The sequence below is a fragment of the Ascaphus truei genome, chromosome 10 (genome assembly GCF_040206685.1).
Source record: "Ascaphus truei isolate aAscTru1 chromosome 10, aAscTru1.hap1, whole genome shotgun sequence".
NCBI classification, from domain to species: Eukaryota; Metazoa; Chordata; class Amphibia; order Anura; family Ascaphidae; genus Ascaphus; species Ascaphus truei.
The window spans coordinates 22,260,686-22,287,013 of NC_134492.1; the positions used below are offsets into that span (position 1 = coordinate 22,260,686).

General features: G+C 45.0%; 1 protein-coding gene across 4 annotated transcripts in view; it reads right to left on the reverse strand.

The window, feature by feature from the left end:
- Nucleotides 1-11,515: 11,515 nt before the first annotated feature.
- Nucleotides 11,516-26,328, reverse strand: part of DMAP1 (DNA methyltransferase 1 associated protein 1) — a 42,399-nt gene continuing 27,586 nt past the window's right edge. For all 4 annotated transcript variants that reach the window (XM_075616204.1, XM_075616202.1, XM_075616205.1 and 1 more), the window contains exons 11-12: nt 24,875-25,161; nt 11,516-12,096 (exon numbers count right to left, since the gene is read on the reverse strand). In XM_075616204.1, coding sequence (XP_075472319.1) covers nt 12,037-12,096; nt 24,875-25,161 — 347 coding nt within the window. In that variant the 3' untranslated portion in view covers nt 11,516-12,036. The remainder of the gene's footprint in view (nt 12,097-24,874; nt 25,162-26,328) is intronic.

The window sequence follows — 26,328 nt, forward strand, 5'->3', positions numbered from 1 at the left end:
TCCCCCTCCCTCCCCCTGCCAACACCCTTTTTCATGTACCCCAACCGCCCACTTCCCCTCCCCCCAATACCCACTCTGATGTTTTATTTCTGTATATCTCTGCTCTAAAAAAAAACAATAAAACATTTAAGTTGGAAAAAAAAGAAAAGGACACCTAAGAGTTTATTTATATCAGGGGTGGCCAACTCCAGTCCTCAGGGGACACCAACGGGTCAGGTTTTCAGGATAACCCTGCCCCTGCAAAGGTTGCTCAATCAGTCCTTGATTCAGCACAGGTGGCTGATTGGGCCATCTGTGCTGAAGCAGGGATATCTTGAAACCCTGACCTTTTGCTGGCCCTGAAGACTGGAGTTGGCCACTCCTGATCTATACACTTCCAACCCACTAATCTTTTACCAGCCACCCCAATGTCCTTTACTCCTTCCAAACAAGGAATACATGTGTCTCCACAATACGTGTCCCACAGTTTTCCTTAAACCGGCTGCAGAATATTAACCATCACGTTGTAGTGGGAAGGAAGGACTATCCGATTAGCAATCGGACAAGGTTAGTGGACAAGGTTAGTGGACAAGGAGGTGACACATTAAATCAACAAGGCAGGTCAGCCAAGGATCTGTAAGCATAGCTAAGAGGCTGCGTGTGTTCAGTAAAATCATTTATTTATCTGTAGCATATTTCTATATATTTTTAATATACAAGTGTGTAATTTGTTAGGAAAATAACAACGATGCATTACTGAACTGCAGGCGTCCTGCGTGGAATTTCTCCTGAATGGCTTCATGTTCTCTACTGGGGCTTTAAATAATTCACTGCTAGTTTTTCCATTTATGACACTTGGGGTTCTGGGACAATTTGTGCAGCAGAAAAAGGCCGTTTAGCTGAAGAATCAAATCAATACAGCAAATCCTTTGATAACCATTTGCCGGACTGAAATATGGGATGTACAGAGCATCATTTTGTGACCCCATAGCAAGCGTCCCTCTTCTCTTCTTTAGTGCCTCTGACTTTGTGTAGGATTCTCTGGTAATGTTCTGAAAGCGGCTGACACTGAGCTCAAATAACTCCTTGGAAATGGTATTGTTCCCTCTGTCTACTCATCAAGTGGGGCGTTACTGAAGAGACACATTGCAGTTACATTCACCACCTTTAAAGTGACTGAGGTTTTAGGGACTTTCTCTTTTGTTTTCGCCCTTAAACGTTTGGCTTCTGCTGTAAGTTTTTTTAAAAACCTATTCGTGGGTTTTAACTCGGGTGACTCATGGTCAATGTTACTAGGTAGGGTTAGGTAGATTAGCCAAATAGTAGTTCTAAAGGTACAGTGGTGGGCTGCAGAAGTCCAAATAATTTCATAGTAACTGAATTGTTCTGTAGCACAGAGAAGACCGCTTCACAGCCTTTTAAAAAAGGGCCCGTGTCTTTAAACAGAAAACAAGACATCTCATCATTTAGAAGTGTTCCCTTTAATTTCTTCATTTCTGTGGCTCTGTAACAAATCACTTGTTTTGTTTATACTGTAATGGAACTGATGCATTATTGACCTCTGTTGCCTATTAGGGTCCTATGGACATCCTTCACTTTAGACACCTAGCTCCATGGATCTCCAAGCCCATGTACATACGTACATCAAACAGTCCCCCAAAAACTGTATCGGCCTCAAACTTATGCTGTTGGTATAAAGATTCTCGACATTATTTTTCTATGCATGTACAGTGATACCTGCAGTAAGGAAGTGCAAAGTCAAATAAATGAGCAATTTGCCCTTTTGGGCTTGCGATCACCGGCTGGCATTTTTAAGATGTCAGGTTGCATACGAAATTCAATGACAGGGTCGTGTACACGAAAAATATAAACTTACAATCTAAATTGCTAATAGACGAGAGAGATGGGAGTGAGGCGGCGTATCAGAATATTCAGAGAAGATGCTGTTTACTGATATCACTATAATATCACATAGCAGTAGAATGCAGCAACATTCCAACTCTCCATCGCAGGACTAAACCAAGCATGTTTGCTATGGATACAGGAGAGAAGGCAGAAAACTCAACGCCAAGCCTAAATCTAATGTGGCACCCAATAAAGTGACATTCCTAAAGTCACACAGTGCTGGTCTTGGTGCACTGTTCCATCAAACAGCTCCTACCCCTGGAAAGCCCTCGCTATGTAGACTGAAGCTGTCTACACTTCTCTTTCTGTTTCTATTTTCCTTTCTGCTTTGCAGCTTGTTAACAAGCTGGCAGACATGTCAGGGAGAGAACGCGACAGGCCTGACGTGTGTTGTGGAGTGTTTCTGGATTTTCAGTGGAGAACAAAAGCAGCATCTTTTACTTTGTCAAACAGGTGAAGTGTCTGGAAATATAATTCAGGCCGAGTGACATTCCGCATGGCCATTTGTACGGTGTATTGATTGTGTCGGAAAGATGCTTAATGCAGAACTCTGCACTCTGAGCAGCTCCTGATAAAGTGAAAAACAGCCCTGTACGAGAGAAGGTTATACATCTGCAGCTGGGGAATGTACAGCAGTTATTAGGGTCCCTACACAAAGGCCTTTGCCCTGTAACCTCTGAATCTGAGATTAATAATGCACTCAAGAAGTTACATTCTTTTTCCAGGTAGAGGTAACATGAGGAAAAAAGAACAAACAGCGCACAACTCGTAGTGTAATCAATTATATTGAGAAAAAAAAGTGGGTACATGAATTTTGGCAAATGTTACCAACCTGAGTCAGCGTTCACACAGGTTACTCCTCCAAACGACAGCAGGATCCAGTATTCACTGGTAATCGGGAACCCGTCAACCACGGACAACCGTCCCAGCTTCCCGACACCGTCTGTGTTCCGGATATATGGCCTGATTGTGTATAAAATACACCACTCGGCAGCCGCTTGAGTTTAGTACCCTCAGGACTTCTCACCAAAGTTTAACACTGCTTTCTTAAACCGCTATTGAGTTCTGCACAAGGTTTCCTGTAGTCGCCCGATAGACGTCAATCGATCCGCCTCATAGAGTGATCGTCGGATGTAATTCGGGGTAGAACAGTGGAAAACAAAGGAACGCTGGCAATAATAGCGTAATGAAGCTCAAAAGCGCTCACACATTAAGGCTGAGTCCCTGCTGGTGCTGAGCGCGCTCATGTTTGGAGAGACGCAAAGCATGAGCACCGGGTGTCCTGGCAATTATGCGTGCGTGGGGGGGGGGGGGGGCATTGAGCGCGCTGGAAAGTTAGTTTTTTTTGTTATCATAATTGCCGAGCGCTGGTGAGCGTGTGTGCCCGTGCACCGCGTGAGCGGAGACTTACATATATCTATATATGTAAGTAACCGCGGCAAGCCCCGCCCGCTCAGCGCTAGCGGGGACTCAGCCTAATAGAGGTGTTAGCGCCATAAAACACATCCTACGCGTTTCGTTATCAACTTCTTCAGGGATATATAAAAAAAAGTGGTAACATGAGCCATAAGGATTAAGGATTTTATTTACCTCCACCTATAACTGCGTACTTTGTAACCTTCTCCGACGTGCCGACCATGTGTAAATCTAATGTCAACCTGATAAGAGTACATGCTGCTGGGGAATGCAGGAGTTAGGTTACCCTCATATTATATTTTCCCTAAAGTCAATTATGACCATGAGGCATTTAAGAGTTTCCTTTCTTCAATGGACAAATGGCTATGCAGATTTTAGGAATTGGGTTATTACCATAAGTTAAAGGTGCAACATCTGGTAGCCCACCAAAAAAACCCCAATGTTTTGCAATTTGCTAATTATTTGTTAAACGTATGTAACTATGATAAAAGCAAAGATTTGGCTGCTCCTGTTTCTTTTAAAAATTAAGAACAAAAACTTTTTCTTCAGGGTGTCTGAACGAAGGAGTGTTTGTCAATCAATTTGTTTCCTATCGAGGGGAGTTTTGCCAGAGCAAACTCTTGTTAAACACACAAAAGGGAACAGCTAGGGGAGAGCGAAGTAGTCCCATATTTCAGCTCAACATGTTTACAAACGAACGTTAAAAAAAATAATAATCTATTTAAAAAAATTACTTAATTTGATAAAAACAAAATGCATGAGATACCCCTAATTAACCCCTTAAACATATCGCTGGCATTTTGGGATTTCACTATTAACCCTTTAGCCTCCAATGCATTGCTGACAAGGCCTTCGAAGGGGGGGTGAGGGGGGAGAGCTGGGACATCTGTTCAGAGCCCGGAGGATCCGGGTGCTCGCCTGGCCAGTACCGGCTTGAGGTTTGTCATCGTCCACCAGCTGGGCAGTACCTCTCGCCTCCGCCGGCCCAGCAGCTACTGAGGGCCCCCGCGAATACCTCCCCCCCCCCCCCGATGCTGAACAATACTTCAACAATAACCCCCTTTCCCCATTCAACAATGTGGGGGTGCCCACGTCCGCACTCTGCTCAGGGTCAAGTAAAGGCTGTCGTGGGCCCGCGTGTCGTGAAGGACGTATCCAGTGAATTACTAAATGACCTGCACAGAATCTGCCAGTTTATTAGGAAAAACGAGAGCTTCGTTCATTATGGATCAAAGGTCAGAGGAGTTTTCACACTTTGATCTCAGAGTCGTAATTAAGTAACAAAAGAAAAAAAACTAGCAACATGTCCGATGACCTTTACCAGGCAGGTCAACAGCACAAATCATAGGAGGTTGTCACATTTTATTGCTGATCAGTTATGCCTGTAAGATAAAGTGCTAATGAGGTGGAGAGTGTATGAACCATTGGGATGAAGCTTCTGCGTGTCTATGTAAATCATTACATCTCAGCAGCATTCTCATCAGGTCTATTTACTTTGTGAGCCCCCCACTTATCCTGGAGTTAAGAAAAGCCTGACCAGGCAAGGGGGGGGGGGGGGGCGCGAGGGTTTATTAACTCTTTCAGCGCCAGGGGGCTTGCTGAATGAAGTATTGGTTAAACATACAAGATCAATACATGTGTGAGTGCTACAGCCGTGAGCAGAGACATGTGAGCGTGTTCTCCTGGCCTGGGTAGCTCACAATGTAATCTGGTTATATTCGTGCATGCAGGGCTGAGACATACAGGATAACCCCCTTATCTGCAGCGGTTACAATCTGATTTTGACAAAAGGAATTAAAAATGCTAATAAAATGTGTTGTTTGGATGCCACGTAGATGAGGTTTCGAGCTAGGCAAATTCAAGAAGGTATTAGGTGACAGACGGTGTGCAGAATTAGTCATAATCATTATATGGTGCTATGGGTTCTTTTTGGGGTGGCATGGATTTGAGCTGGTAACGTTTTCATTTTGTATTCACACAGGAAAAAAAAGGTCCCGTTGAACTGCATCTAACCACAAGCTGCTGCCTCTCTTTCCTACAGGGCTTTATTAAAATATGAATGAATAACAATGCAGAATTAAACTGTGTCTGTTCCATGCTGAACCCTGCAGTTTGCGGTAACTATAAGACACTGAACTAACGAGCAAAGTGTAGAAGAAGCCTGCAGCAGATAGAGAGTTAACACGGGAAGGGTTATTTCATCTTGGACTCTGATAAAATTAGGGCAGAGTATGCTGCGTGGTGTAATGAATGATAAAACCTAATACAATGCTGCATGATATCAAGAGCCAACAGTTGTATTTTTTTGCAATGCATCACCTTCCGGGACTACATCACAAATCCAAGTTGTGATTTCTTAACACAATAATTCCTAACATTTGATATCATTATCAAAATAATATAGTGTATAAGGGCGAATCCCAGGCAGTATAAGGAGTTCCTGAGCCCGTGTGGGGGCTGCAGACTTAGTAAGGAACCAAACTGCACCTTAGCATGTGTGGCTGCTATAGCCGTCACTCCAAAGTCACTCCCCACAATGCTTTGCATCTACAGAGGCAAGAAATTGTGCGTCGTGACTTTGGAGGTTCCCGCAGTGATTGACAGTTATACCCCCCCCATGCTGTGTGCACGAACTGAGGTGCAGTTTGGGGCCTTATTAAGTGTGTGTTTCCCCTACAAGTTCATGACACTATACTGCAATCGCTCACACAGTTGTTGGTATTATTAAGATTTATTAATTAGGGGTTCACAGAACATATATCTTGTAGCAGGCTGTGCAGTGTAAAAGGTTGGGGAGCAGAGTTACAGTAACACAATGCTTAATTCTGCTGTCCCCATGCTCTCTCCTCTTCCTACAGCAGGGGTCTCACGCTCTGGTTTTGGCCCAATTTTGCAAACTCCCCCAACTGGAATATCAATTTTAATTGCACATTGTTGTTGTCGATTTTATTTAACCCCTTTATTTTCAGACGAGCTGGATGTGGAACTCCTTTGTCATGCGGCAGCATCAAATGTAAGGAACTAGTTAACCATCTCTCTGCCAGAGGGACCAGTAATCCATCTCCTGATGGAGATTTGTGCTGCACCGAGGGAAAAAATAATGTCCACACACAAGCATCCGTACATCCCATCTTTATTGGTAATGCTTTAGGGGTATCGCACATGTCTCATCATAATACGGGCTCCTGGTTACTCTTGTTTGTAATTACTTCTTAAATCAAGAGGATGAGTATGGAGAACAAATCCACACTAAAATAAATCCTGTTAAAAAGTGCCTGTGAGAAACAGTTTTAGGGCAAGATTATAATAATAATAGCATGTTCTTGTATAGCGCTGCTAGTTTTACGTAGTGCTTTACAGATACATTTTGCAGACACAGGTCCCTGCCCTGTGAAGCTTACAATTTATGTTTTTGATGCCTGAGGCACAGGGAGATAAAGTGACTTGCCCAAGGTCACAAGGAGCCGACACCGGGAATTGAACCAGGCTCCCCTGTTCAAACTCAGTGCCAGTCAATGTCTTTACTCACTTTACTCACTGAGCCACTCCTTCTCCCTAAGATTGGCTTAATGCACTGTTTTTCCCAAGATTTTCTTTCCTTCTCCAGCACGCACGAACGTGGACATATCGTTTTGAATTTCGACATCCAGAATAAAGCAGATTTAGGCTGAAATTTTAAAACTGATCACATCTAAAATAATTAAACACAGCCAATGGTTTGCAGGTAATATGCCATGCAGGGCAGACATGGGTTTTGTATAGGGACACGTAATCAGCTGAGATGATGTAAATAGAACTGTAACTTTGATGTTCAGACAACACTCTAAGGGGCTTCTGATCAAAGTCTCTGCAAAAAAAAAAAAACCCCAGCATAAAATATCAAAGAAAAGACGCCTACTACAAGAAAATGTGATGTTATTCTTCAATAAATCTGGGGCTGTTTTTTGCACCAGTACTTTCAGCTGGAAAACTTTGACAGATAACCCCGACGTCTCATTTTTGAATAATACCAGGAAGCTCCGTTGGGAAATACTTGTTAAACCATCAAGGAAAATATCAGGAAGATGTCGAGCAAGTGCCTGAACACACCAGACAGCTCAGGTACACATAGGCTTTAATGATACTTCCATCTCTGAGAGCAATAGAACTGCTTTAAATGAGGCAGGAGAGGATAGGCAAGGCAGGCCAAGAAAACTATGTCATGGGAGGCCGGCTCATAGCAGAGGTGAAAATCTAACTTCTCCTTTTTTCTCTCTCTTAAGATTGGAAAACATAAAAAAAAATATTACGTCTGTGTTCCCTTCACACCGGCGCTGTTCTGAGACGCACGCACGCCAGATCGTTTAAACATTTCAGTTGAGTCTTCCATTTCTTGGACTTCAACGAATGGCCATCAGAATCAGGATTTTTTTTAAAGAACTGGTTTATATATCAGCCCTAATTTTCCACTTTACAAGTGCTGCAGTATATACTGTATGTAGAAGCCCCTAGCTAGCAGTTTGGATGCACACAAGGAGTGCTCATTCTATATTGTACAACCTTCCCCCCCTACTAGGAACCCAACCTCACTCACATTAGATGAGTGAAGTTGCATGGCTGACTGGCTGACCCTGATAAACATGATTCCATTGTTAAATCAACGAGGTATGGTGACTTGAGCACTATGCTCGTTTCTTGTTTGCAGAAATCTCTGCCAGGCAATGGTGAGACGCTGAGCAGGCTACAGCATTAATCACAGTGACAGTTTTTTCACCACTGCATTGTTCTCCATTTAATCCAATTCCAAAAGTTGTGACTCTGCCTCACTGGTGGCATCACTCAACTGAGAAGCTGAAGGGAGGGAGGGATGAGAGCAACAGGGAGAGGAGCTGTTTTATGGGGGACAGTGTTCTTATCTATTGAGTAAATAACCAGTGGCCCATCATGCCAAGGCTGCCGATAATGAGGCAGATGCCACCTTCCTTAGTGTTTATGGGCAGTGTGATCCTTCTTTTAACCTCTGGGTTGCCAGAGGGAGCAGCAACTCAAAGTCCCGTTCAATATCTGTTTAACAAATTCCTGGGTCTTTGGCTGGAAAACTCTTTAACTCCAACATCTATGATCTGGGTACCGAATGCTCGAACGCTTTCACAGCAAGTAACATTTTGCGATGCATTCCTTTCCATTTCAGTAGTGAAGGTGTTTGATAGCCTATATGCAGGTTGCAGCCTGTATAGTATCCGTAAAAACGAATGAGTAATCTCTTCTGGGCATCTTTTGTAGACCCTCGCTTCAAGGAACAAATGAAAGAATGTATGCCCAGGGGGAAGCACACAGTAGCACAATGCAAAGAGAAAATGAAAGCACAAAACCATCACTGGGGAGTAGTAAGGATAAGGGTACTCCTAATAGATGCATAACTGCATCTTCTACTACTATCTCAATTGGTACTTCAGCATCAAACCAGTGCATGGGGAAAGAGCGAGGTGGTGGAGGCATTGCTAATAGACGAGGTAGTTATCTCTGGGACATGTCACATTGTTATGATGCATGAGGCCGCAAACAATCTAAAGATAGGCAGTGGGAGCAAGGGCAGCTAACAAGGTGGAGGTATCTATGCGTGGCAAAACATCTCTCATTACCAATTCTGACCCTCTAAGTCAGGGGTGCAGTTACAGACGCCCTGCACTGTTCCCCAAGGCATTTAAATTAAATGCCGGGGGATAGCACGAGGCCTCTGTAACTTCCCTTGGCTGCGGGCAATGCGTCACCATGGTAACGTGAAGACATTTGCTGCCAGAGCCGAGGGGGGGGGGGGGGAGAGCAGCAGGCAGGGGGACGCAGACTGAAAAGTTTGTGCACCCCAGCTCTTCTAAGTTACTGGGTGGAAACAAAAGAACTGTGGCCTCAGCTGGAATCAGAATGATCTGAACAAGCTTGGTCCATCATAGAACCAAACGGTCTAGTAGCAGTGTGAAAAGGCCGATGTTCATTAACAGATACTGGTCAGGCTAAAGCAAGAGCCCTGTTGGTGGCATAACCAAATCTCCCGGTGATGCAGGCTGCTTTGCAGGGCAGTGATGTAGAAAACCAGTGCTTCCGAATAAGCCAGCCTTTAAATGTATAAGAATAGCGCTGGGACCACTGCTTCCTTGGCAGTGCACTGCCGTTCTCATGCATTCCTGCTTTGCAGGGCAGTGGTACCATGGTGGGCCCCTTCCTTTCCCCTACACATTACAATGGGCAACTGCTGAACCCTGCACAGTTCCCTGGGGCGGTGAACCAAAATAGGATCACACCCATGATTATGTTGACCGAGGAGGGCTGCCTATTTTCCCTTCTGCGTATGTTTTTTCCCATCTCCCAACATCATTGTGTAAGTCATGACCACTACCCACTTACTGGCCTGACCTTGTTCCGCCTTCTGAACTACCCCCTCAACCGGCAGGAAAGAAGTGGCAGCTACAACATGACCAGCAGTCTCAAGCTCTTCTACTGTAGTGTACACTGCAACCGCATCACACAGCCCCTGCCAACTCTTCTGCCTGCGCGTGTCACCGATACCGTCTCTAAGAATGGTGAAGGGAAAACCAGTGCCTGATCCACTTCCTCATGGGCGAACATCACTACAAAACTGGAGATGCTGAGTGAGTTTAGGGGAAAGTCTTCTGCTCCACCACTCTTTCCCCTAACGCTGCTGACACGGTGTTACGATCGATCATACCTCCCAGTCCTACACCATTCTAAAGCAGGGAGCGGGAGAGCCCTCTGCCACAGGCGACTCACCTCGTCCCCTGCCAACTGTTCTTATACTGTTCTCCTCCCCTCCTTTCCATCTCAAAAGTATATAAAATATAAATAACAGAGAAAATTAAAAAAAAACCAAAGGGTAAAACTTAAAAACTGTAGAACATATACAAAAAACCCTGTAAACTATAAAATGATGCACTAAACTATAAATAATAAATAACTTCACCAACAAAAACTACATTATACAGTACAACTATAGAAAAACAAAACGATATAAACCTTGATTAAATAGAACTAAGCTATAAAACCATATTATAATTTATTACTAACTATAACGAAACTACATGTAATTTCTCTCCCACCCGCTTTCCCTCCTGCTTGCTACCTCACCCAACACAGAAGCAAATGGCATCACGGGAACCTCTGTCTTTTTCGTGAAATTCAGGCAAAAGTCGCAACATTTGGCAATAATGTTGCAATACTATTTTAGTGAATTCCCCAACAACGTGAACGTTCGCAAAAAAAAGCGACATTCAAGAGAAAACCGCAAACGAGACATTTGCACGTTTACATTTTACCCGGCACATGCGCAAGTCTGAGTGCGTCAAACAAACGGCGAGATAGCACGCCCAATTGCGCTTGCTACCAGCTGATAACTGGCGCAGTAACGACTTTATATGTTACTCAGGGCACACTAGTGAACTGCGGCAACATTCGTTCCTCGTATTCAAGTCTCAAACTAAATCTGTATTCATTGAATATTCAATATTTACTGTACTTTCAGTACATTTAAAACCCTGCTCTTACCATTATTATTATTATGAAACAACCAAGACAGCTGGTACAGAAGACATTACATAGCCAAGTACTTTCCTTTCTTTGCAACTCCAATACAAGTTGCCCACATGGACGCCACTTTCAACCTGCAATTTGTTTTGTATAATAGGTGGTAGTGAATTCAACATGCCTGCTGTTCAGTGCCATGAGTATTATACGAGTCCCATTTAATATGGTTGCGTCAACAGTAAGCAACCGCCTTATATCATAAAGAGTCAAATGTAAAATGTTGGGTGTGTGAATACACAAAAGACATGATGTGGGGGTAACGGTTGGATTTGGGCTCAGGATCTGTGATACTCATGAAGATTTCTCAATGAAAACAGCAGTGGCACATAACTGTTGAGAAAATATTCAATGGATTGGAGACAGGAAGACCCTATGGAAGGCGTGAATGTTACCTCAAAAGCTTTTAAGCCCAAATGTGGCCAACTCCAGGCCAGGTTTTCAGAATATCCTTGCTTCAGCACAGATAGCTCAATCAGTGGCTCAGTCATAATGACCCTTGAGGACTGGAGTAGGTCACCCCTGTTTAAAGCAGGCGGGGGGCTGTACTGTTTTGGTAACGGATAGGAGTGGTCATTTGTGGTGCATAAAAATAATTCAAACCATTTCCATTATGTGAAGAAACCATAGCCAGCAAACACAATCTTTTTCTTTGCTTTACCGGTGTTCCTGCATAGAATATTAAGGAATATTAATAGTTTCCCGTTCAGTAGCAGCACTTAAGAGACACCTATAGAACCATTAACCACGAACAATTACTTCAGGTGGAAAATTTCTCCTTTCAGACAGTTTTGTCACAATTTCAACATATTTTAACATTGTTTCATCAATACTTTCTCAACAGTTCTGACGTGTAATGTTTACACACAGTCTTATAGAACAAGAATGGGTGGAAAGGTCTTTTAACCAAATTTTTGGAGTCCATCTCACAGGTCACAGAGGCAGAATAGCCATTAAAGGAAAGTTTGTTTTTTCTGTTTCATTGTGTTTTCCCTCCTTAACACAGACGCCAAACAAACCAATATATATATATATATATATATCTGTAATGTCACAAACACCCTTTGGCCTTTTTGGTTTGAGCCCAATAGTTGGATGGTCCATGGAGCTGATCCAATGTTTCTCACTGGCCCCCTCTGTCCGTTTCTGTTTTGCTGGAGCACCTCAAGGCTTCTTCATCTTCTTCACGGACGAGGAGCTGGAGGCGGATTCCCTGCGCTTTCGCTGCACACCAAAAATAGAAGACAGACAATGTTAATATACAAAGGGACCAGAGGCACAGGAGACGCACATTTCCGGCATGCAGCGGTAAATAGGCACGCAACAGCAACACCGGTCATATTTTACAGTCACTGGCTCAAAACGCAACACAGACAAAAAAACCACAAACATGTTACATCTTATTTAATCTGCCCCTTCCGGAAAAGGTCAAATTAACCGTTCATTTGAGCTCTTATTTATGGCAGAAGTTTGAATGAATCTTTGCATTTATCTGCTTCCATAGCCCTGATTTTACGTTCCATGTGAGAGTCCCAGCTGCAGACAACACAATAAAGCATTGCAAGATTCAATACTTGTGCACAGGTATTTTTAGTATTGAATGACTGTCCCCGCATTTGTTTCACGCGGAATGCCCAAACCAGCTTTTTAAGCAGGGGTGGTCAACTCCAGTCCTCAAGGGCCACCAACAGGCCAATTATTCAGGATATCCCTGCTTCAGCACAGGTAGCTGAATCAGTGGCTCGGTCATTTTGACGGAGCAACCTGTGCTGAAGCAGGGATATCTTTAATACCTGGCCTGTTGGTGGCCCTTGAGGACTGGAGTTGGCCACCCCTGCTTAAAAGCCTTGCAGATGAAGACCTCCTATCTACACTACTGCCGTCCTCCATGACAATGAGGGGGTTACCAAGTGTGTGGTGCGGTCATAATACCGTGGCACTTATTTATAGCACTTTGTATACCCAGATCTGAAAAGTGCTTCACTGACGAGCTATGTATCATTACAAGCCTTGTGTCGGGTCACACGGGGCTCATTTCCATAATGTATTGAGATCATTTGCACATCATTTGCATCTGAATGGGTCGCCTTGAAAACTTCATTAGTTGTGGAAGAAGGATTCTGGGTGCACTAGTGGAGTGAGATACGTGGATTATAAAAAATTAGCTACATTAAATTACCTGAAGCGTTCTAGGAGAGCGGGCATGAGACACGTCAAACAAACACTAATAATTATCTGCGGGTGCCGTTAAGTACCTGCTCCACTTTAAAAGTGGTTTTAAAAAGTCTGCCATGCCAAGTGGAAGCCTACCGTACTGTCCACTAAACGTTCTCTCTCTCTCGTCACATTTTACAGCCCAGATTCTCTCACAACTCAGTCTCTAAACTGTGCTAGTTTTTGCCCAGAAAATGAACATGTTTCTTGATATGGAAGCAATTACGGGCAATGGGACGTTCTGTTTCTCAGAACATCCGTCTCATAAAAGCCCAGCATGTTCCTTGCAACTCCTGTCACAGGGAAGCTGGCAAGAACGGGTCGTTTCTCCGGAGGGGGAATGTTAAACTTGCTTTGTTTAAGCTACTTAAATCTTTTTCTGCAGGAATCACTGCAAGGCGTTGCTGTGCACTAAATGGGTTAATGGTACAGCAGTAAATGGGTACATGGGTTAGTGGGTTTACCCAGCAGTAAATGGGTTAATGGTACAGTCTTGTTTATAATGGTCAGGATACTTTACAAATCCCCCCTTACTTTTCTTTCTATTCTCTCAGCCCATCCAAACAAGTCTTTAACGTGGGCAAACAAATACATGTTCACTTTCCCATCAACGCAGCATTGAATTACCCTTTGTAATGAATTAGCCCCTAATTAAATAATGAATTTCACATAATACAATGGTTGCTTGTTTTTGTGAGTCTTTTGGGTCCAATTTTGATAAGTTAAATTGTAATATGATGCTAAAACGGTGACACTGTGTGCTCATTTGCATGTCATTTCCCAGAATCCCTGGCTGCAGTTGAAGCATTGTATGCTAAGTGATGATGGAGAAAAGCAGGGCTGCAGACCTTTCTGTGATGTGAATGTGCTCACAAGTCAGATTTGTATAAGATGATGCTAAAAAGGGTACAGAACGTGTTTCATGGCTTCTGGCTTCCGCTTGAACGTCCTGTATAATGTCGTTAGGTGAGACTGCACCTTTAAGATGATCAAATTCCAAAACAAAGCAGAAATGCTTTCAAATAACGAGAGGAGAGGGGGAGAGGAGAGGGGGAGAGGAGAGGGGGAGAGGAGAGGGGGAGAGGTTCCTAACATGCACGGGGGAGAGGTTCCTAACAGGCATGGGCATAAAACAGACTGTAATGGATGACTGTCTTTAATTATGTACTGTATACAATTATAAATAACCATTCTTCATTTCCCTCAGCTCATTAAGAGACTAAACCAAAGGAATGAGATCTCTGTTCATACTTGTGTTTGCTAATATTCATAAAGGCATAATAAAAAAAAAATTAAAAAAGGGATTCATTTTTCAAATATATCAACTAATTAAATTGATCAAATCCATCGCCTCGTTGTCTGACTTCCCCGAGAGCCTGAGGATAAAACATTAAAATGCCTGGTTAACCCCTTGAATCCAACCAAACACTGCCGCTGTATTTACCCATGCGTCACCAGACCTGTCCATTGGCGAAAAATGAATAATGTATTTGGACTACGGACACGGGAGTGATTCCAGCTCACATTCCAGTGGCAGCTACTGTGACCCTGCCCACCCTGTCTCCTGTACACCAAAATTAGACTGTCAGCTCTTTAGGGCAGGTACTCATCATCCCGGACATTTTACGTACAGCTAGGTGTGCCGTCCCACAGCTAGGAAAATGACACAGTACCAATTTTGTGGACATTAAAGTCAAGTTTATAAATGACACTTTCAATATATTGGAGACACACACACACACTTTTTTTATTCATACATTCTAACTCCATCTGGAAGGAAAGATTTCTGTTTGATCTTAACAATGTAACTTCTAGCTTTCAAATCAGCTGAGAAAACAAGGAGTCAGCGGGAGTGCAGACGAAGAAAGCTTAAAAGTCGTCTAATTCTGACTCTGAGGCCCAGACTTCATAGACTGTAGGTCTTTTTCTTTTGCCCATTAGTGGGCTGACTTCTGAGAGCGGGAACAAAGGCCTGCGGTGTGAGGCATTCTGGGACAGCCGACTCATTAGGGACGGATGACTGGAGTATGAGTTTAGGAAATCAAAAGCCGTTCTAATCTAGAGTAGCTGGCCGAACTTCAGCATGGAACTAATTTGCTCCAAGTTGGGCTTCGTCTCGGAAAAAAAAAAAGACCTTAAGTCTCCCTCACGGGGTCACTTAGGCTCAGGGGAATTTCAGCTGATCTGAAGTTGTGGCAATAAGGACAGTGCATCTATATTACCCCACATTACTTAACCTCTTCTCTGCTGAATGGTGTGATTAATTAACAGGACTCTCTCCAAATTGGGATTAAGCCAGAGATAGCAGACCTAAACTAATAAGGGAACCCCAACCCTCATCTTCCCTAAACATTCTCCATGTGCTCCTTTACCAGACTGTATTAGGATTCTGCAGACCCTGGCACCTCTGATCTACGAATGTTTGGAATGCCGTACCAAGCTCTCTCCTGTATATAGCATCAGTTGCATGGAAGTGGCGGACACTAGTAGATTGGGTAAAGTGCCTGGGTACCAGGACATAAACATCAGGATACAGACAGGAACGGCTCCGCACAACTCGATGCATAGAGGGATATTTATTAATACAGTGTCAACGTACCGGTCCCCTAGATGAAGGTCCCCTTCAGCAGGATTGCCCAACTCCAGTCCTCAAGACCCTCATGCCCCAACAGGTGAGGTTTTCCGAATACCCCGGCTTCAGCACAGGTGGCTCTATCAGTGGCTCAGTCTTCGACTGAGCCACTGATTGAGCCACAGATTGAGCCATCTGTGCTGAAGCCGGGGTATTCGGAAAACCTCACCTGTTGGGGTGGGGGCATGGAGGTCTTGACTGGAGTTGGGCAATCCTGCCCTTGAGGACCTTCATCAAGGGGACAGAATTTTTTTGGTTTTGCATCAAGTCCTGTGAGTGCGGAGCCGTTCCTGCTTGTACTCTTTCTATACATGCCATGTATATGGTATGTATAGGCGATATAAACTACAGTATATTTTTACACACAATAACCAATGCCCTCAAGTTTATCCCTACTATTTCTCATAGGCTCCTCCCATGCCGATTAGATTGTAAGCTCTTCAGGACAGGGACTCCTTTCATCCAGGGTTGCATTTAGGTCTTGATTCACGTATCCCGTCTATAATATTATATTCACTGCATTGCTTTTGTTTTATAGCAAAGTGCACATGGTTGGTGCAACACACACACACACAATTTAGGTGGGATTATAAACAGCTCAGTCTTTGACATACTGAGTTTGATGAGATTGCTCAGAGATGGTTGGAGACCTGTGATTGTACTGCAGATGTGAGCTTCAGTGTAGATAGATCCAGTTGTGTCATCTACATGCAAGTGATACTTTTTGCCAAATTAATGAATAAGGTCAAGTGTATGAAGAGAAAAGAGGTGAGGCCCCAGAACCGAGCCACGTGGTACACCAACAGAGGAAGAGGAGTTAGCAATAGATACGCTAAAAGGAACGAAGAGAGGTAGAAAGAGAGCCAGGAGAAGACTTTGACATTGCTCAATGACACGGTTAGGCATAATCTAGAAAATAGTTCCCATTCTTTCTGCATTTAACTGAACCAGAGATAGTCCTCCAGGAGCAGGGCTGCCTCTGTCCTATCACTGGAACCCTTATCAAATCCATCCCCCCCATCTGGAGAGAAATCACCTACAACAGTAAAACATTGTATATATGGCCATCATCTTGGAGGAATAGAATAGGATTTCTCCAGAACCTGCGCATGGGGGTTGCATAGTCCCAACACTGAGAGCCCACCTGGTTTATAAATGGATAACGTGCCATCTTATTCTGTATTTGCAGTACAACAGGAAAAGAAAGGCAGCACATACTGTAAAAAGAGTTAAATAGCAACTAATTCTCCCACAAACTGCAAGGAACCCCTTGCTCAGAGGAGGCTGCAATTGAAAGGATACAGGGATCTGGATTTTGTCATCCTTTATTTGCTGTGCGTGTGTGTGACCAGTTAATTAATGGGAATGTTTCCCTATCCTATGTCATTGTTATAGTGCATTTGCATACTGACATTGGAATCTGTTCCAAAGACCAGTGTGGACATAGGGCCACGGGCCTGGCAGCAAATGGAGAAGCCACTGCAGGAGGGCCGTGCTGTGATACCATGCTCTGCTGCTTCAGTAGAACCTTCAACTAGTGGAGGGAGAAAAGGACAAGCGTAGGGAGAGAGGGAGAGGGGGGGTAACGCTTCCGAATCCGGCCCCCAATCTCCCTACGGGCCTCTGTGAGATTTCTGTTCCAAGGTAGTGTAAAATGGTCACAGTGTGAATGCGCCTGACCTTTTGTCTTGGACTAATCTAATTGTGTCGTCTTTGTGTAATCAGCCGGTAAAGGTCAGTGCTGTATTTAACATGGGGCCCCCTTTAGGTAATGAATTTGCCTTGCAGTAAATTAACTTGATTATACTTCTTCCAAATATGTCAAAGACCAGGTCATGTTAACCATGAGAGCACTGTTCTGTTTGGTGCTCTGCAACACAGCTTTCTTCACTCCATAGAAAGTAAGTCCTTGTACCATAGGTAGGTAATACCTCATCAGACCGCTCTCCTAACCCCATTGTTGCTGAAGAAGCCTGTGTTGTTACCAGCGATAGGTCTGGTCATTATCAGAAAGGCCGTAACAGGTGCCTGGCATGAGGGGAACGTATGAACCCCCAACTTTATAAACTTCGATCACACGTTAAACTTGCATCACAATTGCAGTGTGAAAAGCTCTTGGTTGAAAAGGGTCTTCCAAGACATATTTTGGTTAATGCCAAGTGGCCCAAAACTTGCAGGATGAAGAAGGGGGAAGGGGGAAGGGGGGGGGGGGGGAGGTGAAGGAGGAAAAACTGAATGGCTGTTCAATTTATTCCAACTTATATCGCTTTCCAAGTCATGGTGTTCCATTGTTGGGAGAAATAGGCCATGGTTTGCTGAACAGGCAATGAATACATTGGGTTAGTTATTCAGCTTCCTATTGTATGATAGCTACAAGGCACTGAGCATGCTGGTTTCTATTCTTTTCCCTCAAAAAGGGGACACACTATTTCTGTTGCTCTATTGCTTAGAATTGCCTGCCTTGAGTTCAACTAGAAAGATTAATTCCTCCATGAAGGATAAGCAACCAACATCTTTTCACTAGTAAATAGCTGCACACATTGGAAAATATCTGAAGATGTTCCCGTGGAGCAGCGAGGGGCACCTTAACCCTTTGCTGCCAGAATGACCTGCACTGAGCAGCTGTGAGTTGCGAAGGACACTTTAAAATCAGCCGTGCCCCTTATAGCCTGCAAGACTCTTTTTGCCAAGTGCAAATGTGTGCTGACATGTACCAAGCTTCATTAAAAGGACCCATCACGCATGCACGCTTTAGATGCAAATTGATTCAGTTCTACTAAAGAAAAATTCCAATATCGATCACATGATGTGACCGCCGTCCGAGTATACGGATGATGTCCCAGGGCAATGCTTCAGGTATAAACCTTTGTCACAATCAATAGGGGTCAGCCTCATATATCTGCCTTTACCCGAGCCCCCGTGCCACAGGCAGTAACGCTTCGCCCAGACGTGGATTGGGTGATCTTTCATTTACCCCATTGCCACGGCAGAAGAAAAGCTTGTATTTGTAGGGAAGATATCAAACAAGTAAAAAACAAACTGCGGGATTGAGCAATTCAAGGAGAATTTCAAGCAACCGTTGCTCAGTGACCTGCTTCCTTGTAGCCCTTATTGCCCCAGGAGAATAATAGGAGACTCCTCAAGTCCAGATTAATGGTGTCACCTCTGCAGCTGACAGATAAGGTGTTTTCAATCTTGTTGTAAAATCACAATACATTCTGCATTTCTTTTTAAAAGTAAGGACCACATTATCAGCCGTGTATATCTAAGCAGACATCTATGTATTGTATATCTAAATATGGGAAGCGGCTTAGGCAGCTGCCAGCAAGATGTGGATTAAAAATAAGTCTTTGCGGGCAGGTCAGCTTACCGAGCTAAAATTATTATTGTGTGTGGAGCCTTGGGGCACATTTTTATGTGGTCTGTGAGTGAGCAGTTGCTGCAAAGAGCCTTATTTTGATGCTACAGTGCTCCACACCTGCAAACTGCTTATATATTGGTAATACAATGCTTTTCTTTTTTAACCTGTGCCCCCCCCAACCTCCTAAGAGTGTCTGAAAGCCCCAAAATACAGTAAGGGTCCTTTCCTGGGATACGGCTACAGACCTACAGTACTTTGACAGCACTTACATCGATGGCATATGAATTGTAAGGATTGTGTGTGCTGTGTCAGGCAGCAAATACCCATCTTAAATAGTTGTGTACCTCTAATATGGATTAGGTTGGGGAAGGTGTTCTAATCTAGCGAAGGTCAAATCATCTGCAGATCCGCACTGTCCGACCCATGTGAGCTTGGGTCTCGAAAGCTTCTCTTAAAAATAGATCTGGTTAATCCAACGATAAACAGTTATTGCTGCTATTGAAGTCATTCCATCTTATACTATATTAGTGAAAGCACTGTATGTTTGCCTGCCTGGATGTCCGGTGTCCCTAGCGGCAATCTCATTGGTCCCTTGGGCCGCCCGCCCCCGCACACCTCTCATTGGCCTCACACACTCACACCACCCCCTTGGCCCGCCCCTGAGGCGGAGTGACGGGCCAAAGGTCCACAAAAAAAAAAAAAAAAAAAAACACACACACACACACACACACACACACACACACACACACACACACACACACATTCCCACCCCCCCAAGCTCACACACACCTCACCCCCCCCAAGCTTACCCCCCCCCAAGCTCACACACCCCCCCCCCCCAAGCTCACACCCCGGCGCCGCTACAGTCAGCGAGGGAGCGGAGCGAGCGCCCGGGACACACGCGGGGGAGCGGCCACAACACGCTGCCTCCCGCCTCACATCCACGTGGGAGCGGCCGGATGGGTGAGGCAGCATACCCACGGGCCTCGCAGCACGCTCCTCGGCACCGGCTCACCTCTCCCACCCCCCTCACAGCAAAGACCAGCCTACCCGGCGCCGCCTGCAACGCTCCTCGGCACCGCCGCCTCACCTCGAGCCGGAGGGCAGCGGGGGGGCTCCCGCCCTGCAGGAGGCCTCACCTCGAGCGGGGGGGCACCCGCCCTGCAGGAGGCCTCACCTCGAGCCGGAGGGCAGCGGGGGGGCTCCCGCCCTGCAGGAGGCTTCACCTCGAGCCGGTGGCCAGCGGGGGGGCTCCCGCCCTGCAGGAGGCCTCACCTCGAGCCGGAGGCAGCGGGGGGGGCTCCCGCCCTGCAGGAGGCCTCACCTCGAGCCGGGGGGCTGCGGGGGGGGCTCCCGCCCTGCAGGAGGCCTCACCTCGAGCCGGAGGCCAGCGGGGGGGCTCCCGCCCTGCAGGAGGCCTCACCTCGAGCCGGAGGCCAGCGGGGGGGCTCCCGCCCTGCAGGAGGCCTCACCTCGAGCCGGAGGGCAGCGGGGGGGCTCCCGCCCTGCAGGAGGCCTCACCTCGAGCCGGAGGCAGCGGGGGGGCTCCCGCCCTGCAGGAGGCCTCACCTCGAGCCGGAGGGCAGTGGGGGGGCTCCCGCCCTGCCGGGGGGGGCTCCCGCCCTGCCGGGGGGGGCTCCCGCCCTGCAGGAGGCCTCACCTCGAGGAACATGCTGCCGACTGCAAGGTAAGCAGCTCTCCCCCCACCCCCCCCCATTCCTTCATTGCCAGCCTCAACCCTCCATACACACACACACACACTATATATATATATATATATATATATATATATATATATATACACATACACATACACATACACAGAGACACACACACACAGAGACCACACACACACACACATGTAGGCACACACACACACACACACACACATGTAGGCACACACACACGTCCACAGACACACACATGTAGACACACACACACATGTAGACACACACACACATGTAGACAGACACACACACACGTAGACAGACACACACGCACACACACACACACACACCTATACAGACACACGTATACACACACACACACGTATACACACAGGCACACGTAGACACACAGACACACGTAGACACAAAGAAACACGTAGACACACAGACACACGTAGACACACAGACACACCTATACACACAGACACACACCTATACACACACACACACACACCTATACACACAGACACACACGTATACACACAGACACACACGTATACACACAGACACACACGTATACACACAGACACACACGTTTACACACACACACACGTACACACACACACACACACACATGTACACGTAGACACACACACACACACACATGTACACGTAGACACGTACACACACACACATGTACACGTATACTCACACACATGTACACGTACACACACACACATGGAGACATACACACACACATGGAGACATACACACACGCACACATGTATACATACACATAATGTATACACACACACATGTATACACACACATGTATACACACACATGTATACACACACACACACACACACACACACACATACACACGTGTATACACACACAAACATGTATACACACAAATGTACACACACACATGTATACACACACACACACACATACTATGTATACACACAAACATGTATACACACGTGTATACACACGTGTATACACATGTGTATATACACATGTGTATACACACACATGGAGACATACACACACGCACATGTACACATACTGTATACACACACACATGTATACACACACACACACACGTGTATACACACACATGTATACACACACGTATACACACACACAAACATGTATACACACACACAAACATGTATACACACACACAAATGTATACACACACAAATGTACACACACACACATGTACACACACACACATACTATGTATACACACAAACATGTATAGACACACACAAACATGTATACACACATGTGTATACACATGTGTATACACACATGTGTATACACACACGTACACATGTATACACACACACACAATATATACATACACACAATGTCTACACACACATGTGTATACACGTCTATACACACATGTGTATACACACACATGCGTATACACACACGTATACACACACACACGTACACACACACACACACGTACACATGTATACCCACACACACACACATACAATGTATACACACAAACATGTATACACACACACAAACATGTATACACACACACGTGTATACACACACACGTGTGTATACACACACACGTATACACACACACACTATCCCCAGCAAAATCACATCAGCACACCGCTATCCCATGCCCCCCCAGCACACTGGCATTCTCGGCTCCCCGCCATTCCCAGCCCCCATCAACACCATCAGCACCCACACATCGGCACCTTTGCACCTCCCCCATCGGCACACCCACATCCGCACCCCCACATCCGCACCCCCACATCAGCACCAAACCCTCCAAAATCAGCACACCGATACAATCACCATCAGTACAGCCACAGCAGCACTACCACCGCACATGGGCCGCGTTGACCACTCCTCACCCAAATGCCACACCCACACCACAAACATCCCGGGCAACGCCGGGGCTCTCAGCTAGTGATAAAATAAAGCATTCTGTTATACCAGCTCTTTACACACTTGCCAACATATATACAGTACCTGTATTTATGCATTTTTCCCCTGAATAGTAATTTTAGTGCAACAAAACCCTAAAAATACTTTTAGCATGTGAACATTCCATCTTTTGTCTCTGTCCTACTTTGGTCACCACCATGAGCCTAATTAGAAGAGAAGGGGTGATGACTTTATAGGAGTTTCTGCAATTGTGCCGCAGTTTGGGAACATCTGCTGCAGGCAGAACCGGGAAGCAACAAGGTAACATGTTTTATGTATAGTGTGTAATATACACAAGAATACTCAGGAAGAAGACACCCGCAGTGTAGTTTTGGTCCTGCAAGAGTGGTCCGGTGTGGGAGATGTACAGCGCATGTTCCGTGCTGGAGGGGTTATTGCAATTGGAATTGTGATAGTTTAAGTCTCAATACTTTCAGGGAACTGTCCTTCAAATACCCCAAACTGTTTTATTACAAATTTTCACCTAAATCCTAATAAAAGCAGCAAAAACAAGAATTTAACCCCTTCACTGTCACAAAAACCTGAAATATTGCAAGTTCTTCGGGCAGCAAAAGAATACATAACCTGGATAAGAATACATAAACTACAGCAGTCAAGAACCACGTTTGGACCACGGAGATATCTGGCCATGAATGGCAAACACTGGCCCAAACCAGCTAGAGGATATAGATATAGATATATTTTTTTTCTTCCCAGAAAACTTACTTTAGATTTCTTGAAACAATTTAATTTATTTAAAATCTGCAACCTGTTCAAAAATTATTATATTTTTATTTAAACTAGATCCTGCAAAATTCTTCATTTACCAGATTATTACCCTGCACTTTTAGCTGTTTGGCTTATGACAGTATTATAACTACTTTACAGAAAAGTGCCGATTGAGAAATTTTGGATTTACCAGAAAACTGCCAAATACTTTTATCCCAAAAGAAATTAGAGAGGCAATCCAACCAGGCAGGTGTTTTTTTTTGTTTTTTTTAATGTAGGATTAAAGCCGGCGGTCTCCGGCGCTGAAACCCATTAATTTCAGCTCCAGGTACCCCCTGCTCCCGGAGATACAGACCTCCATAAGGTGCGCTGGTAGCCGCTCTGCAGTGCTAGCAGGGTTCATGTAATGGCGGAGTTTCAAAGCTCCCGCCCCCTGCCGGCCAATAGGAGGCTGTGATGTCATCAGGTTCGGCTTCCTACTGGCCCGCGTGATGCGGGAACTGTAAACTTTGCCGAGATACCGGCGCCCCCTTTTGGACGTCTGTATCGTGAGAAGCAGGGTGTCCCCGGAGCTGAAATGAATGGGGTTCAGATCCGGAGACCGCCTGCTTCAATACGATGTTAAAAATAGTAATAATTAAAAAAAACATGAATTACTCCTTTAGGTGAAGCTTACCACAGAATCAACATCTTAAAAACTATTTAGGATTATTTATCAGATACAAAAAAATAAAAAAAATAAAACTATAATCACCAACAAGTAATCTATAAAAGGAAAACGCTGTCACTACTTCACTTTGAGACTAACGAGGACTGCATCAAAGAGCTCCGGTCACGTTAACTTCAATAAATATAGGTAATGTATGAGTTAAAGCTAGGTGAATTACACCATTTTATAGGTTTTTATTGTTCTTGCATTGTAATGTTTCCCTGGGTCATCAGACACTTTGGAGATGGGGACGATCCGTAGGTTGTTTGGTGGCCAACTCCAGTCCTCAAGGGCCATCAAAAAAGCTAAGGTTTTCAGGATATCCCTGCTTCAGCACAGGTGGCTCAGTCAAAGACCTGTGCTGAAGCAGGGATATCCTGAGAAGATGACCTGTTAATGGAGCTTGAGGGCTGGGGTTGGCCACCCCTGCCTTAGGCATTTCATTTCCCCCTATTGGTAAGCACTAATGCCGCCATCATTGGATAAACATCTCAGGTTTGAGAACAATAAGTGACCGATGAGACAAATTACAATGTGCCTATAGAAAGCAAATAGATCTATTTTCTCCAGGACTTTAAGTGATGTTTTCATTGCATGGGCAGGTAAAATCTTTTCAAAGAAGCCAATTATATTGGTAAAATAGGTCTAGTTGTGTCTTTTTGGGGGGACGGCTGCCCCTTTAACTCGCCTGGATCCCCCTCCCTGGACATCATTCCACTCACCGAGTTTGGAGTCAGCGGAGCGCCGACGACATCAATGATCGGATCTTTTACTTCCGCTTTGCCTTCTTCCACACTGGCAGGCGCCTGGCCCTCTGTGCCGGGCCCATCACCTGGCGTGGCCGCGCTGGCGCTTCCGGTTTTGGAGAGGGCCTCGAAGCGGTGGCGCAGCATCTGCAGCTCGTACTCGCAGTTGGAGAAAGCCTGCTTCAGCTCGTACAGCAGCACCAGGTCGCTCCGCAGCTCGTTAAACATCTGTACAATGTCCTCCGTCGGCATCGGGTTCAAATCTATCGGGAGAGAAAAGAAAATGCATCAGGAATGTGTGTGGTGCTGCCACTGTACTATACACGCAAATAACTCTTTGGCAAAGCAATGAGTCACTGTCCTCTAGTAGCGAAAGGAATCGTATACAAAGAGTCCAGAAGTTATTTCAGCATCCGAGACACAGCCACACATAGGACCAATTTTAAACATGCATCTCTTGATTTTGTGCAATTTAAATAATGGGGCCTCCAGTAAAAAAAAAAGATAGACTTTAAGCTCTTTGGGGCAGAAATCTATTAAGGTTGCAACATTCTTTGGGCAGTGCTCAGTACACAGCAGCAATAGAGAAGAAAACCATCACCAATACAGCACTCCGTAGGAGACCTGCTAGAGAAGAATGATTCTTATAGAAGGAACACTCGCAGGTACACAGGAAAACTTTCCAGAGGTGTTCAGAGTCACCGGAGAAGGCCAGGTGTGTCCAGCACTCACATGGATGTTCTCAAGGTGTTCGCAAGACTTCCGAAAAGTCCCTGCGTGGGACCGAAAAATGGATCTATATCAGGGGTGGCCAACTCCAGTCCTCAAGGGCCACCAACAGGCCAAGGTTTAAAAGATATCCCTGCAATCAGTGGTTCAGTCATTGCTGAAGCAGGGATATCCTTAAAACCTGACCTGTTGGTGGCCCTGGAGGACTGGAGTTAGCCACCCCTGATCTATAGCAATAAACACATTGGAAATGTCTATGTGAGGGCTGACTTCTCTTCAGACAATCCTGACACCAACCCCCTGAGCCAAGGGGACGTGTTCACATACACCATGTGGTTTTCCTGTGCGACTTTCCTCTGTTGTACTGTAACACTCATCAACCGCTGATGATATAACAAATGTCTGCATTTTATGTTACTGTATGTACTATCGTTTTTTCCCCAGTTACGATAGATAATTAACAGTTTCTACTGATGCCGTCAAGTAGAAAGACCTTGTCGGAGGTCACACTGGAGCAGTTTTTATCACTGATCTTCTGGTTTAAATATGTGCTTGTAGAATCTCTCTTTACCTCTCCTCTCAAAGAGACAATAATTAGATTGTAAGCATTTTGGGACAAGAATTAATTGTGCCTGCATTTTACTAACGAACAGGGGTGTGCCAGACGCATTAAACCTACTACACTTGTTACCGCCAACTAG